We start from the raw sequence: 12,491 nt of genomic DNA on the forward strand, positions 1-12,491 counted from the left end.
TCCCTTCCCTTCTCTAGGTCCTCCTTTTCTTATCCTTAATAATATTGCATCGTTTCCAAAAAAAAAAAAAAAAACACTTACAACTAATCAAGCACAATCATAGGAAAACTAATTAGTCGCGGTGGAGCTGGAACTTGGAAGAGCCTCTCATAAGAAAACTAATTTAGATGTTAACAAATGGTAAAAGCAATTCATATAAGAAGGACTAACATGGTGCAGAATGCTTAGTTTTGGTGTCGATACCAATTTATTTTCAGAAAGCATATTAACTCAACTCAACTCAGCTACTAAGCCTTTGTCCCAAACTAGTTGGGGTTGGCTAATGAATCCTTCAAAAAAATTTCATGAAGAAGGTGAAAGAATCTACCTGGCTCAAAGTGACTAAGTCTAATCTGACACTAGTTGGGTTTGTCTACATGGATCATTTTCATCCATTCTCTCCTATATAAGGTCATGTTCTCTGTTATGTTCACAGCCATCAAGTATTTCCTCACTGTTTCTACTCAAGTTGTTTTCAGGTTCCCCTGACCACTTTTTACTCCAACTTGGCACGAGTCACTTCTTCTCACTGGAGCATCAAAAGGCCTACATTGGATATGCTCAAGCACTCTTAAGCGCTAGAAAGCATATTAATAATCCCTAATAATTGATACATGACAAAATCATAGTTATGCACATTCTAGCAATCGATAATTTCATTGAGTCCAAAGTTGGTACTAATTTATAATTAATGTACTCTAAAATGAGTACGAATCAAAGATGGACACCTGTAAGTGTAGCGTTTTGTTTCATATTGGGACGAATCTGACGGTGGATTTCAAAGCATCATATTTGGCGACTTAATCTAACGGTTGTCACCCGTAGTTATGTAAGGACCCACACTTAATCTATTTCTAAGTGGGTCCCCCCACATTGGCTGATTTATTGTTCTGATTGAACATGTTTGATTTATTCTTGGGGGCCCATCATCATATTGCGTGGGCGGAACTCTATTCTAGTACACGTGGCACGGGTATATAGAATCTAAACCATTCATCTTGAGATCTCTGCCATGGATGGGGCATAGCCAAGAAATCATGCCAATTCAATGATTAGAATCTAGCCATTCAACCAATGTGTAAAAGACTTGAACTATCATCTATCAATAACATGATACACCAAATTAATGGTCTGGCTCATCACATTACTCAATATGCATAGAATCAAAGAACAGTGCATAGAGTCAATCACAGAGAATTTATATGATGGGGGGCCGTGAAAACATGTGAAGTCTAAAAAAAGTAGGTACGGCCCACTTTTTTTAATGATCCGAACCGTTCATCTGTTTCGACACAACATAAATAGGTTGTGCCCCAAAAATCAGTTCAATAGGATGATCCTAACCCTCCGATCTGTAGAAGATTCCATAAAGATTTTTTGGAAATCTCCATATTCAGATCATTTCAGATGGAGGGTTAGATTCATCCTATGGAACTGATTTTTGGGGCACAACCTATTTACGTTGTGCCCAAACAGATGAACGGTTTGGATCATAAAAAAAATTGGACCATACCAACTTTTTTAGACTTCAAATGTTTTCACGGCCACCCATCATATAAATTCTCCTCAATCACATAACTTGTTTAGACAACTCTTGGAGTATGTCAATCAAAGTATAAAACACAATGGCGGGGAGGGGGGAAGCTAAAGATAAACCCTATCTTCAAAGCTTTTGTATTGGATGGTTAGGGTTTTGGAAGTCCAAACCCTCAAAAAAAAAACCCCCAGAAAACAAAAAAAAGGGGTATAAAAGCATAAGGTCATTTTACTCACCCTACTTCAATTTCTCTCATGTGGGCGTTTTGCACTACTCCATCTCTCCAACTTCCTTTCCCTCCAAAATCCCAGTCCCGCCTTTTTTCAAACACTTCTCTTCCAAAATTCTCTCTCCCCTTCTCACGCCATTCTCCTTCCAAACCAACCTCCATCAAGTCCTCCTCTCTCTCTGCCTCTTTACAACCTTCCAATAACAACCATCTAATCCAATCTCTCTGCAAAAAAGGCAACCTCAAACAAGCCCTCCAAATCCTCTCCGCCGAATCCAACCCCACCCAACAAACCTACGAACGCCTAATCCTCGCTTGCACCCAACAACAGTCGCTTTCCGATGGATTAATTGTCCACCAACACCTAATTGAAAATGGGTTCGATCAAGACCCCTTCCTTGCAACCAAACTCATCAGCATGTACTCGCAATTCGACTCCCTTTGCCACGCCCGCCAAGTGTTTGATAAAATCTCTAACAAGACTATCTTTGTATGGAATGCTCTCATTCGAGCCCTCGCTTTGGCGGGCGAAGGCGGAGAGGCTCTCGCTCTTTACCAAGAGATGTACCGAATTGGTGTTCATTTTGATCGATTCACTTATCCTCATATACTCAAGGCTTGTGTTGTTTCTTCGTCGTTAGTTTCGATTCTTCGAGACGGGAAAGAAATACATGGTCACATTTTTAAACGCGGGTTCGAGTCTCAAGTTTATGTCGCGACTACTCTAGTGGATGTTTATGCAAAATTCGGATGTGTTTCGTACGCGCGCTGCGTGTTTGATGGAATGCTTGAAAGAAATGTGGTTTCTTGGAGTGCCATGATTGGTTGTTATGCGAAGAATGAGAGACCCTTTGAAGCATTGGAGCTCTTTCTTGAGATGATGGTGGAGACCGACAATGCCGTACCTAATGCGGTTACAATGGTTAGCGTGCTTCAAGCTTGTGGAGCTTTGGCTGCTTTGGGACAAGGGAAGTTGATACACGCTTATATTCTTAGAAGAGGACTCAATTCAATCGTTTCAGTGAGCAATGCGCTTTTGACAATGTACGTGAAAAGTGGTAGTTTAGAGGCTGGGCGTCGGGTCTTTGAACAAATGTGCAAGAAGGATATTGTTTCATGGAATTCCATGATTTCAGGTTATGGAATTCACGGCTTTGGTGCGGATGCAATTCGGGTTTTTGAAGAGATGATTGATGCGGGCATTTCGCCGAATCCAATAACGTTTGTGAGTGTTTTGGGGGCTTGTAGCCATGTTGGACTTGTTGAAGAGGGAAAGAGATTGTTTGAGTTTATGGTTAGCAAATACAGGATTAGTCCTCATGCTGAACACTATGCTTGTATGGTTGATCTCCTAGGCCGTGCTGGGCAATTAGAAGAAGCGGCTAAGGTCATTGAAACGATGCGGATCGAACCGGGTCCCACGGTCTGGGGTTCACTTCTCGGTGCATGCAGGATTCATAGCAATGTTGAGCTTGCAGAAAGAGCAAGCCTTCGTCTTTTCAAGCTCGAGCCCACTAATGCAGGGAATTATGTACTTTTAGCCGATATCTACACTGAAGCTAAAATGTGGGAAGATGTAAACAGAGTGAAGAAGCTTTTGGAAGCACGGGGATTGCAAAAGGTACCCGGTTGCAGTCGGATTGAAGTGAAAAAGAAGGTCTATTCGTTTGTTTCAGTTGATGAGTTGAACCCACAGATTGTACAGCTCCATGCCTTGTTAGTCCGGTTGTCGAAAGAGATGAAGGAGAGGGGTTATATTCCTGACACCAAAGTCGTGCTCTATGAGCTCGATAGAGAAGAGAAGGAACAGATTGTGCTGGGCCACAGCGAGAAATTGGCTGTTGCCTTTGGACTCATCAATAGTAATAGTGGTGAAACCATTAGGATCACCAAGAACCTAAGGCTTTGTGAAGATTGCCATTCTGTCACAAAGTTCATTTCGGAGTTTACACATAGGGAGATCATCGTTCGAGATGTGAATCGCGTCCACCATTTCAGGGGTGGGGTATGTTCATGCGCAGATTATTGGTAACAAACATCACTTTTGTATGTAAAACAATCCGATTTGGACGTCTTGGTCATGAAATCCATTCACAGCATCTTTGTTAAATAGCTTATCTGTTTCAAAATTCTTGTAAGCAGTGAGATATTCTGTAGGTGTACAGTATCCCACACCAACTTCAAATAGAATTTAGACAGTTAAAGTTCAAAGACCGGGAAGTTACGGTTCTGTTGCATATTCACCATTTTGCTTATGATTCTACTGGCAGTTGCTTGCTATCTACTGTTAAACTAATGCAGAACATTCAGTTGAGTACAGAAGGAAAATCATTAGTTGGGTTGGGAGATATGTTTTTAACAAGCATTGGTAAGGAATGGAAAGCAATTTAGCATATTTGTGGGTTTAACTCTGACCTACTTATATAGAATATTATGTATAGAAGGCATTCTCAAAGAAATTAAACTTTTGGCATGAACATGATAATCTTACACTCTTTATTTTTGAGTGATAAAAGTAGATTTTATTAGAAGAGCAAAGAAGAGTATGTTCTTTTTGATGAAATTGTATGTAGTTTTTAATTTTGTTCTTCCTTATGGTTCAGGAGTATGCTCTTGAACAGATATGCTATGTAAATGCAAGTTGGGACCTCTGGTCCCCAATGTAATTCTCATAGTATAAATATACTTTCGTCAACTTTCAAAAAAAAAAAAAAGGCAAAGAGTAGAGGCGCTCACGACCAAGATGATCAGAGCAACAAGAAAAACAGGAAACTAAAAATAAAGAACAACTATCAGGAAACTAATATTCTTACACTTTTATGGAACAATTGCCTCTAAAATACAGTTTGTGCAGAATGAAATTTGCGTGACTTACAGGAATGCACTGTGGGGGTTGGGTTCACCTTCACAAGCAATGAGAGTTTGGACTATCATTTCCATGTTTGGTCTTTTGCTTCTGTCCTCATCCACACATGCTATGCCTATCTCCACTATCCCAAGTGCCTGCTTGAAGTTGAACTGCCCATTCAATCTGGGGTCCACAAAACCCCCAACCCATGATTCTTCTCCACTCTCCAGCTTTTCCTTTGCCATCCTAACAAATCTTCTCAGCCCCACCTCCTCTTCCCCATCCATCACCCAATTCGAAAACCTACTCCCCCTCACAATCTCTAAAAGAACAACCCCATAGCTGTAAACATCGACCTTGGCAGTGATAGGCAGACTCAAAGCCCATTCTGGAGCCATGTAACCCTTCGTTCCTCGGATACGAGAAAAATTAGAACCAGATATTCCTCTCTGAGACAACTTTGCCAGTCCAAAATCTGCTATCTTTGCCTCAAAATCACCATCTAAAAGTATGTTTTCAGGTTTCACATCACAGTGGATTACCCACTCAAGACACTCATGGTGAAGATAGGCCAGCCCCCTCGCTGCCCCTATCGCAATTTTATATCTCTGGTTCCATCCAAGTAAATTACTGCCACTGCCATCATAGAACAGGTGCTTGTCCAAAGACCCATTTTCCACATACTCATATACCAAGAGTCTGTGGAAGCCTTCCAAACAGTATCCCCACATTATCACTAGATTCATATGGTTGATCTTTCCTATCATGCTCACTTCTGCCCAGAACTCTTCTTCTCCTTGAATCACATCTCCTAATTTTTTCACAGCCACCACTCTGTCATCAGCCAAAATTCCCTTATAGACAGCCCCAGAACCTCCCCTCCCCAGCTCCTCCATGAACTTCTTAGTTGCCTTAATCAATTCTGTGTATGTAAACCTTCTGAATTGATCGTATATTGCTCGGTATCCTTCCTTCAACGACTTTGGCATCTCATGTTTCCTAAAAAGGTACCACCAACCCGACGCTATAAAGAGAATCTCAATTACACCTACAGCTAAAACAAACCAATAGAGATGAACATTATTGAATTTGTTGTTAAATATATTGAGTGAGACTCCTTTAACTTCATCTTCTCTTGTTTTGCAGATGAGCTCAGAAACTGTGTATTTGGAGGAATCTAAGGTTTCTACATTTTTGGGCAGTTTTAAATATAAGCTGCCAGGGATATTTGGAGATAAGCTGCCAGGGATATTTGGAGACCTGTAGCCATTAAACAGTTCAGTTTTGGGGTTACATGAGCCCGTGCCGTCTACTGTGTGCCAAAAAGCATCACAATCGCAATCCTCCAAGCATATCTTCTTGCAAGATTCTAATGATATATTTCTGGTGACATTGAGATCAAACCCATAGAAATTTGTGTTATGAAGCTGTATGAATTTGAGCTGCTGAGGGTCACAGGTTGGGTTGAACTTGGGTTTGCAACCTTGTTTCAAATCACTTTGGTCTCTGATTTCATATCCCGGAGGACACGAGCACTTTGGTGTTGGCATATAAACACAAATCGCATTCCTACCACACTGCCCATGTACACCACACAGCTCTGAAAGAGCTACCCACGAAATCTCCCATAACCCGGTTGACTCCTTCAAGCTATACATTCGAAGATTGCCATCATAATCCAAAGTCAATCTCCTTCTAATCCAAAAACCCATATCAGAAGCGTCAAAACTCAGTTTATCACTGGATCGAAACCGACCCATTTCATCCAGAACCGCATATCTGCTACTGTTGTAGTTTGTTCTACCATTTAACCATATATCCCTACCAACATAAGGCCAATACAGACTAGATATATCAGGCCCATCATACATCATTTTCAAAACATTATCACTATCAAAGTATAAACTGTAGTATCCTGAAGATAACACTCCTTTTCCTTTTGCAGAGATCAGAGTTTTGCCTCTGGTAATGGGTTGTGAGGGGAGAAGAGTATCAGTAGGATAATCAAAGCTCTGCCATAGAATTTTACCATGTGGGTCTTTTAGAACAAGATTTCCGCTATTCAGAAGCTCCGCCCTATCGACATTGGTCTCACTGGTATTGGTGTTCCAATTGGTCGAGCCGTCAACATCAGTTAGAACCATTTTTCCATCTTGGAGCAATGAAACTTTCGAGTTTCGCCCATTGACAGGCAGGTCTCTGTTCGCCGTCCAGACGACAGTTTTGTCAGCTGATTTTGTAAACCAAATTGAGAAATAGTAGGCATTTCTGCCTACCATGTAAAACCCACATGTGAATGAGTGATCTAAGGATATTAGTACTTGTGGCTCATCTTCTGCTGAGAGGGAAGATCCTCTTTTCAAAGAGCTTTGGGGTGTTGAAGACAGAGCAGAAGAGAGGAAGGGAAGAAGAAGAAATGGAAGCATTGAAGCAGATGAGTTTCTCATGTTTGCAAATTGAAGAGAGGTTTGGAGTCTGTACAACAATTTATTCTATAGAAATTGTTACTGGTCATATAAACAAGAAAAGAAAAGGAAGGTGCTCAAATGGACAATTTGGTTTTGGATCTCTGGTTAGAAAAGTGTCCAGATGATTGAACAAATATTGAGAAAAATTTGAATTTTTTGTGGCCTCCAAATTCTAAAAATGGCCATACAATTCGAAGTTCCTGTCATTTTTTTTTTCAAATCAAACCCGAATTTTCCAAAATAAACTAGAATTTTCTCGATTGAACACAATGTTTTTGACAAATAATTCCTCAATTTCTTATTTGTTATTAGTAAATCTCATGGGATATTCAAAATCATTGAAAGTGACATTGTTGTGAAAACTCAACTCACTTCCTACTTTTAGCAAACGCGTGCTCTCAAGTCTTAACGATCCTTTTTGTTGACTTTTCCTCTATCTCTAAATAACTCTTTTATGCCGTTTGTTGCAAATTTATTTATATCTTATTTAGAAAATTAAGCAGATATTATTGTCGATATATGTGCTGTAAATAGAAATTTTGACATAAATTTGCCAATTTTTTTCAAATATTCCAAAATATTTACCAAATTTTTCGAACAATCACCGCATCGAATTATTCTTGAATCCGAACTTAGTAACAATGGGGCAGACATGAAGTAACTGATCATTTTCCGACAGAGTTAAACGGTACCAATGGACCCAGACAGTCCGATGGATCCAAAGGATACAAATGTTAATGGACAACATTTGATAGGGCTGTTCACTATATGGTTATAACCGAAATAACCGACCGAACCGAATTCAGTCGGTTATTTCGGTTCGGTTAAATGGTAATTCGGTTCGGTTTCGGTTTCTATTACTAATAAATTTCGGTTTTCGGTTTCGGTGTCGGTTTTATTAAAATAATTCGGTTAGAACCGAAAAAACCGAATGGGGAGGAATGCCATATGCTATTTTATTTGTCCCCATCTGTCCCTTCCTATGCTCATTTGTTTTTTAGTGAATTAAAAAATGTATCACTCATCATTGCCTTTCAACAGCTTTGGACTGCTTTTGACTAAAACCACATGGTTTCCTTAAAACCATGGGCTGGTCTTCATTAAAACCAAGTAACCAACAGCTTTTTGACTACTTTTGAGCAAAACCACATGATTTCCTTCAAACCATGGGCTGGTTTTCATTAAAACCATGGGTTGTCAATTTCAAATTTTCAAGTTTGTATGGTCAAAAGACTCAAAACAGGGAAACACCCCCTTTTCAGATTTTCTAGTTTTATCAGGGCATGAGGTTTTCCACTTTTATTTTTGCCCTAACAACGCTTTTGAGTTCCCCACATGGTTTCCTTCCAACCATGGGCTGGTTTTCATTAAAACCATGTGTTGTCAAATTCAAATTTTCAAGTTCGTATGGTCAAAAGACTCAAAACAGGGAAACACCCCCTTTTCAGATTTTCTAGTTTTATTAGGGCATGAGGTTTTCCACTTTTATTTTTGCCCTAACAACGCTTTTGAGTTTCTTCCGATGGCATCTCCTCCATGGCTCCACCTCCTCTTCTCTGGTGGGATCTCCTCCTCCTCCTCTTCTCCGGCTCCCGGTAGGACTCCAATTCCATAGGTTAATCCTAATCCTCCGATCTAAATGTAGAGGGTTGATCCTACCCTCTATAGATCAGAGGGTTAGGATCAACCTATGGAAATAATTCTTAGAGCACAACATATTTAGGTTGTGGCCCATCTAATGGACGGCTTGGATCATCCTGTGGTATGGGCCGTAGGGTACTTTTTAATAAACTAAGGAAGTGACTCAAGTGAGGAGTGCCATTATAAAAAATACAGCAGTGCTGATAGCCTGAATGCCTGATACCTTTGTGACAAAGTCATAAACTTCACTTTTCGGTTTTTACCGAACTAACCGAAAAAACCGAAATATTTATTCGGTTTCAGTTATTTCGGTTGGAAGCAAATTCGGTTTCGGTTTCGGTTCTCATTTTTAACTAACCGAATTAGGGTCGGTTATTTCGGTTCGGTCTATTCGGTTCGGTTAAAACCGAATGGACACCCCTAGGATTTGGGGTTCAGCCAGTAGCTCAATGGTTGAGACTTGGGACATTGTATCTCAACCTTGAGGTCATAGGTTCTATCCCAGCTTACCTACCAAAAAAAAAAAAGGATTTGTGTACTGCAGTTGGATCCGAATTATGTCCATTGGATCCATATCATAAAATCCAAAATAATTTCTGATCGTGTCCCAGACGGAGCCACAAAATCTGATGGAGCATCCCATATCCAAATGGAGGCCGCAAATCTACGACTATACCCTCATATTTTCATTTATTTATCTCAATTCAAAAGGGGCATTTTCTTAACATTCGAAAGCCCAACAGACGTGTGCTTTTTTTATGCCAAACACCGGCAAACCACGCGGATAAGAAATTAGGAGTTGGACTGCATGCATTCATTCTGTCGTATTGACTAGGCTTTCCGCTTTTGTGTCAACCAAAGACTACATGGTTGGCTGAGAAGCTAAGACCATCAATTCTGATGACCCAAACACGGACCGAAATCTCTGATAAAAAAATAGATCGTTAGGCCTTGTTTTGTTTGTGTTGGATTTTGAGAATTGACTTTTAGTCCAAGCCCTGTTTTGGCTTGGATTTTGATTGGAGTGCTAACCCGGGTGGATATTGTTAGATTTTGGTTTTCAAAATCTTATTTTTTTGGTCAAAAGAAAGTGTTTGGAAAATGTTTTCTAAGTGTGTTTTGGAAAAGGAAAAAATTTTCTTTTGAAAGATTTGCTTTTTGCAAGAGAAAGAGAATAGTACAAAAGTAGTGTGAAAAAGATAGTCCCGTACCGACTCATAAGAAAAGAAAAATTGGGCTTATATAGCTTTACTCTTTTCTCTTCTTTATTATGGTGCACAACAGGTCTTAGCTATAGGTTGAACCGCGAGACGGTGCAACGCACCGCGAGCAAGCCCGCATAGTGGCGCTTTTTTAGGCGCACCACTAAAAGGATGCGCAGAAAGGGTGTTTTCCAACGGAAAAGGCCACCACAAGCTCTATAAAAACAGTAGAAATTGTCCATTCAAAAAGAATTCGGATTTCTACTTTGGTATACCCAAAATTGCTATTTCCAGCACAATTCTCTCTCTAATCCCCTACAAAGTTTCTGTTTTACTGTTTTAGAAGTTTTGTTCAAGTGTTATGTTTTCTGCAGAAACAGACACTTATGTCTCAAATACTTGCAAAATTCAAAGGTGATTCAAGGCTTGATTCCGTTCAGTGCAGAACGTCGTCAAGCAATCGGTTTAGAACCGCCGAACCGGGCTTCATTGTATCTTGGAGGCGAGTCCGTGGTCCCCTTTGCACACTACTTGTGGAGGTGAATATCGTCTTAAGGAGAGCGTTTACGTGCCTTGAAGCATCTTCCTATCTTCTTATCTTTTCTTAGATTGAACCAATACACAAATTTCTCCAACAGATTTTTAGGAATTCGGGTTGAGGTTTAACCTTATAATCGGGACGGGTTCGGGTTAATTCCAAATATTTTTTAGCCAAAAGCTCAATCCGACCGAGTGGCAACCTTAATTTTGCGAATCGATTTTGAGCGTCCGATGAAATTTTGAGTCCAATTATAAATTTTTGACTCAAAATCCAAAACATACACGGCCTAGAACTGATTGCTGAACCTAAACTTGCCTTTAGGGCCCGTTTGGATGCCTAGGAGATTTGGATTTGGATTTCTCACCTTTGCAGCCTACTTTGCATTGTGATTTGGATCCGGATCAAATCCTTGGATTTCCAAATCAGCAACTGGCCGTCAAACAAAAATAAAATCAGATTTCCAAATATGCTATGGAAATAAGTAAATGGAAATCCACAGATCTGGGAGTTTCCTTCACCCTCTTTGATCCTCAAACTCTTCCCTCCAATAGGAAGCACATCCTTCCATCTCCGTCTCCCTCAACATGAACTGGCGGATCTCTTCATTTTGTATTCAAAACTCAATTCCAAATCCAAATACAAAAGATGAGGTATCCAAAAGGGCCAGGGTTTAGACCTGGCTTGATTTGGGTTTTGACAACCTACTGTGAGTTTAAAACTGAATATTGGACTCAAATTCATTTAATTTTAAGTCTAATAAACAGTTTTGGACACATAATCAGTTCTCAAAGTCCAAAACAAATTGGGCCTTAATTTTGATTCCATTAATTAGTTTCCTACTCAAAATGAATTTTCAAACTCCAGTAGTCCTCGAAGTGTCAAACTTGCCGTACCGGCCCGCGGCGTGCCAGGCCTGGCACGATTTGCTACAGTGGCAGGCACCTGCGACATGATGAAATGGGCCGGGCTGGGCTGGGGTTTTAGGTAGGGCTGCAACTCGGGTCGGGCGGGTCGGGTTTTGGAGAACCCAACCCTACCCGAGAAATATCTCGGGTCGGGTCGGGTCGGGTTTTTTTTTCGGAAAACCCACGATTCCCAAACCCGGCCCTACCCATGATAAATCTCGGGTCGGTTCGGGTCGGGTCGGGTTTTTTCACGTTGACGCAATTTTTTAAGGAAAATTCTTGTTTGGCAAGGCAACTCAACTCATAGAAGCAGAAATTACACTCACATTACACTTGAATCAAACAATGATGTAATTACACTCACATCACACTTGAATCAAACAATGTTGTAATCAAACAATGTTGTAATTACAATCAAACAATGCTGAATCAAACACTGGAATCAACTCAACTCATAGAAGCAGAAATTACACTCACATACAGTAACAGTGGGTGCGTGGGTTTTCACTTTTAACTTTGGGATAATTACATTTACACCCTCTCTAGTTTCTGACACATCCACTTCCACCCCTATAGTTTAAAACGTGACAAATACACCCCTGTAGTTTCAATTTGTTTAATGTTTGCCCCCTCAGCTGAAGGTTCATCCATAGATTGAAGGGTTAGGATGATCCGATGGAGCTGATTTTTTGGGCACACCCCTATCTATGTCAGGACCCATCAAATGAACGCTTTGGATCATCCAAATAATGTGGGCCCCTACCTGAATCCAAACACTACCAAAAAATCATCCAAATAATGTGGGCCCACATTGTTTGGATGATCCAAACCGTTCATTTGATGGGTCCTGACATAGTTAGGGTGTGCCAAAAAAATCAGCTCCATCGGATCATCCTAACCCTTCAATCTATGGACGAACCTTCAGCTGAGGGGGCCTACCTTAAACAAATTGAAACTACAAGGGTGTATTTGTCACGTTTTAAACTATAGGAGTGGAAGTGGATGTGTCAGAAACTAGAGGGGGTGTAAATATAATTATCCCTTTAACTTTTAACTAACAATAGAAAAAAATGTACATACT

The 12,491-nt window shown here is 40.3% G+C and overlaps 2 protein-coding genes across 2 annotated transcripts; one reads left to right on the plus strand and one right to left on the minus strand.

Annotated features, from left to right (window-relative positions):
- Nucleotides 1-1,647: 1,647 nt before the first annotated feature.
- LOC143849920 (pentatricopeptide repeat-containing protein CRR2, chloroplastic-like) lies at nucleotides 1,648-4,083 on the plus strand. Its single transcript, XM_077359217.1, has one exon. It carries the CDS (start codon nucleotides 1,831-1,833, stop codon nucleotides 3,835-3,837), a length of 2,007 nt encoding a protein of 668 aa, XP_077215332.1. The 5' UTR covers nucleotides 1,648-1,830; the 3' UTR covers nucleotides 3,838-4,083.
- Nucleotides 4,084-4,438: 355 nt separating this feature from the next.
- LOC143849919 (putative receptor protein kinase ZmPK1) lies at nucleotides 4,439-7,341 on the minus strand. Its single transcript, XM_077359216.1, has one exon. It carries the CDS (start codon nucleotides 7,098-7,100, stop codon nucleotides 4,677-4,679), a length of 2,424 nt encoding a protein of 807 aa, XP_077215331.1. The 5' UTR covers nucleotides 7,101-7,341; the 3' UTR covers nucleotides 4,439-4,676.
- Between the last annotated feature and the right edge of the window lie 5,150 nt (nucleotides 7,342-12,491).

Source organism: Tasmannia lanceolata, unplaced genomic scaffold (assembly GCF_043159265.1).
Source record: "Tasmannia lanceolata isolate RefF3 unplaced genomic scaffold, GAP_Taslan_0.1 ptg000018l, whole genome shotgun sequence".
Classification (NCBI taxonomy): Eukaryota; Viridiplantae; Streptophyta; class Magnoliopsida; order Canellales; family Winteraceae; genus Tasmannia; species Tasmannia lanceolata.

Coding starts and splice junctions, on each gene's coding strand:
- LOC143849920 (XM_077359217.1), top strand. CDS start 1,831: ATGTGGGCGTTTTGCACTACTCCATCTCTCCAACTTCCTTTCCCTCCA.
- LOC143849919 (XM_077359216.1), bottom strand. CDS start 7,100: ATGAGAAACTCATCTGCTTCAATGCTTCCATTTCTTCTTCTTCCCTTC.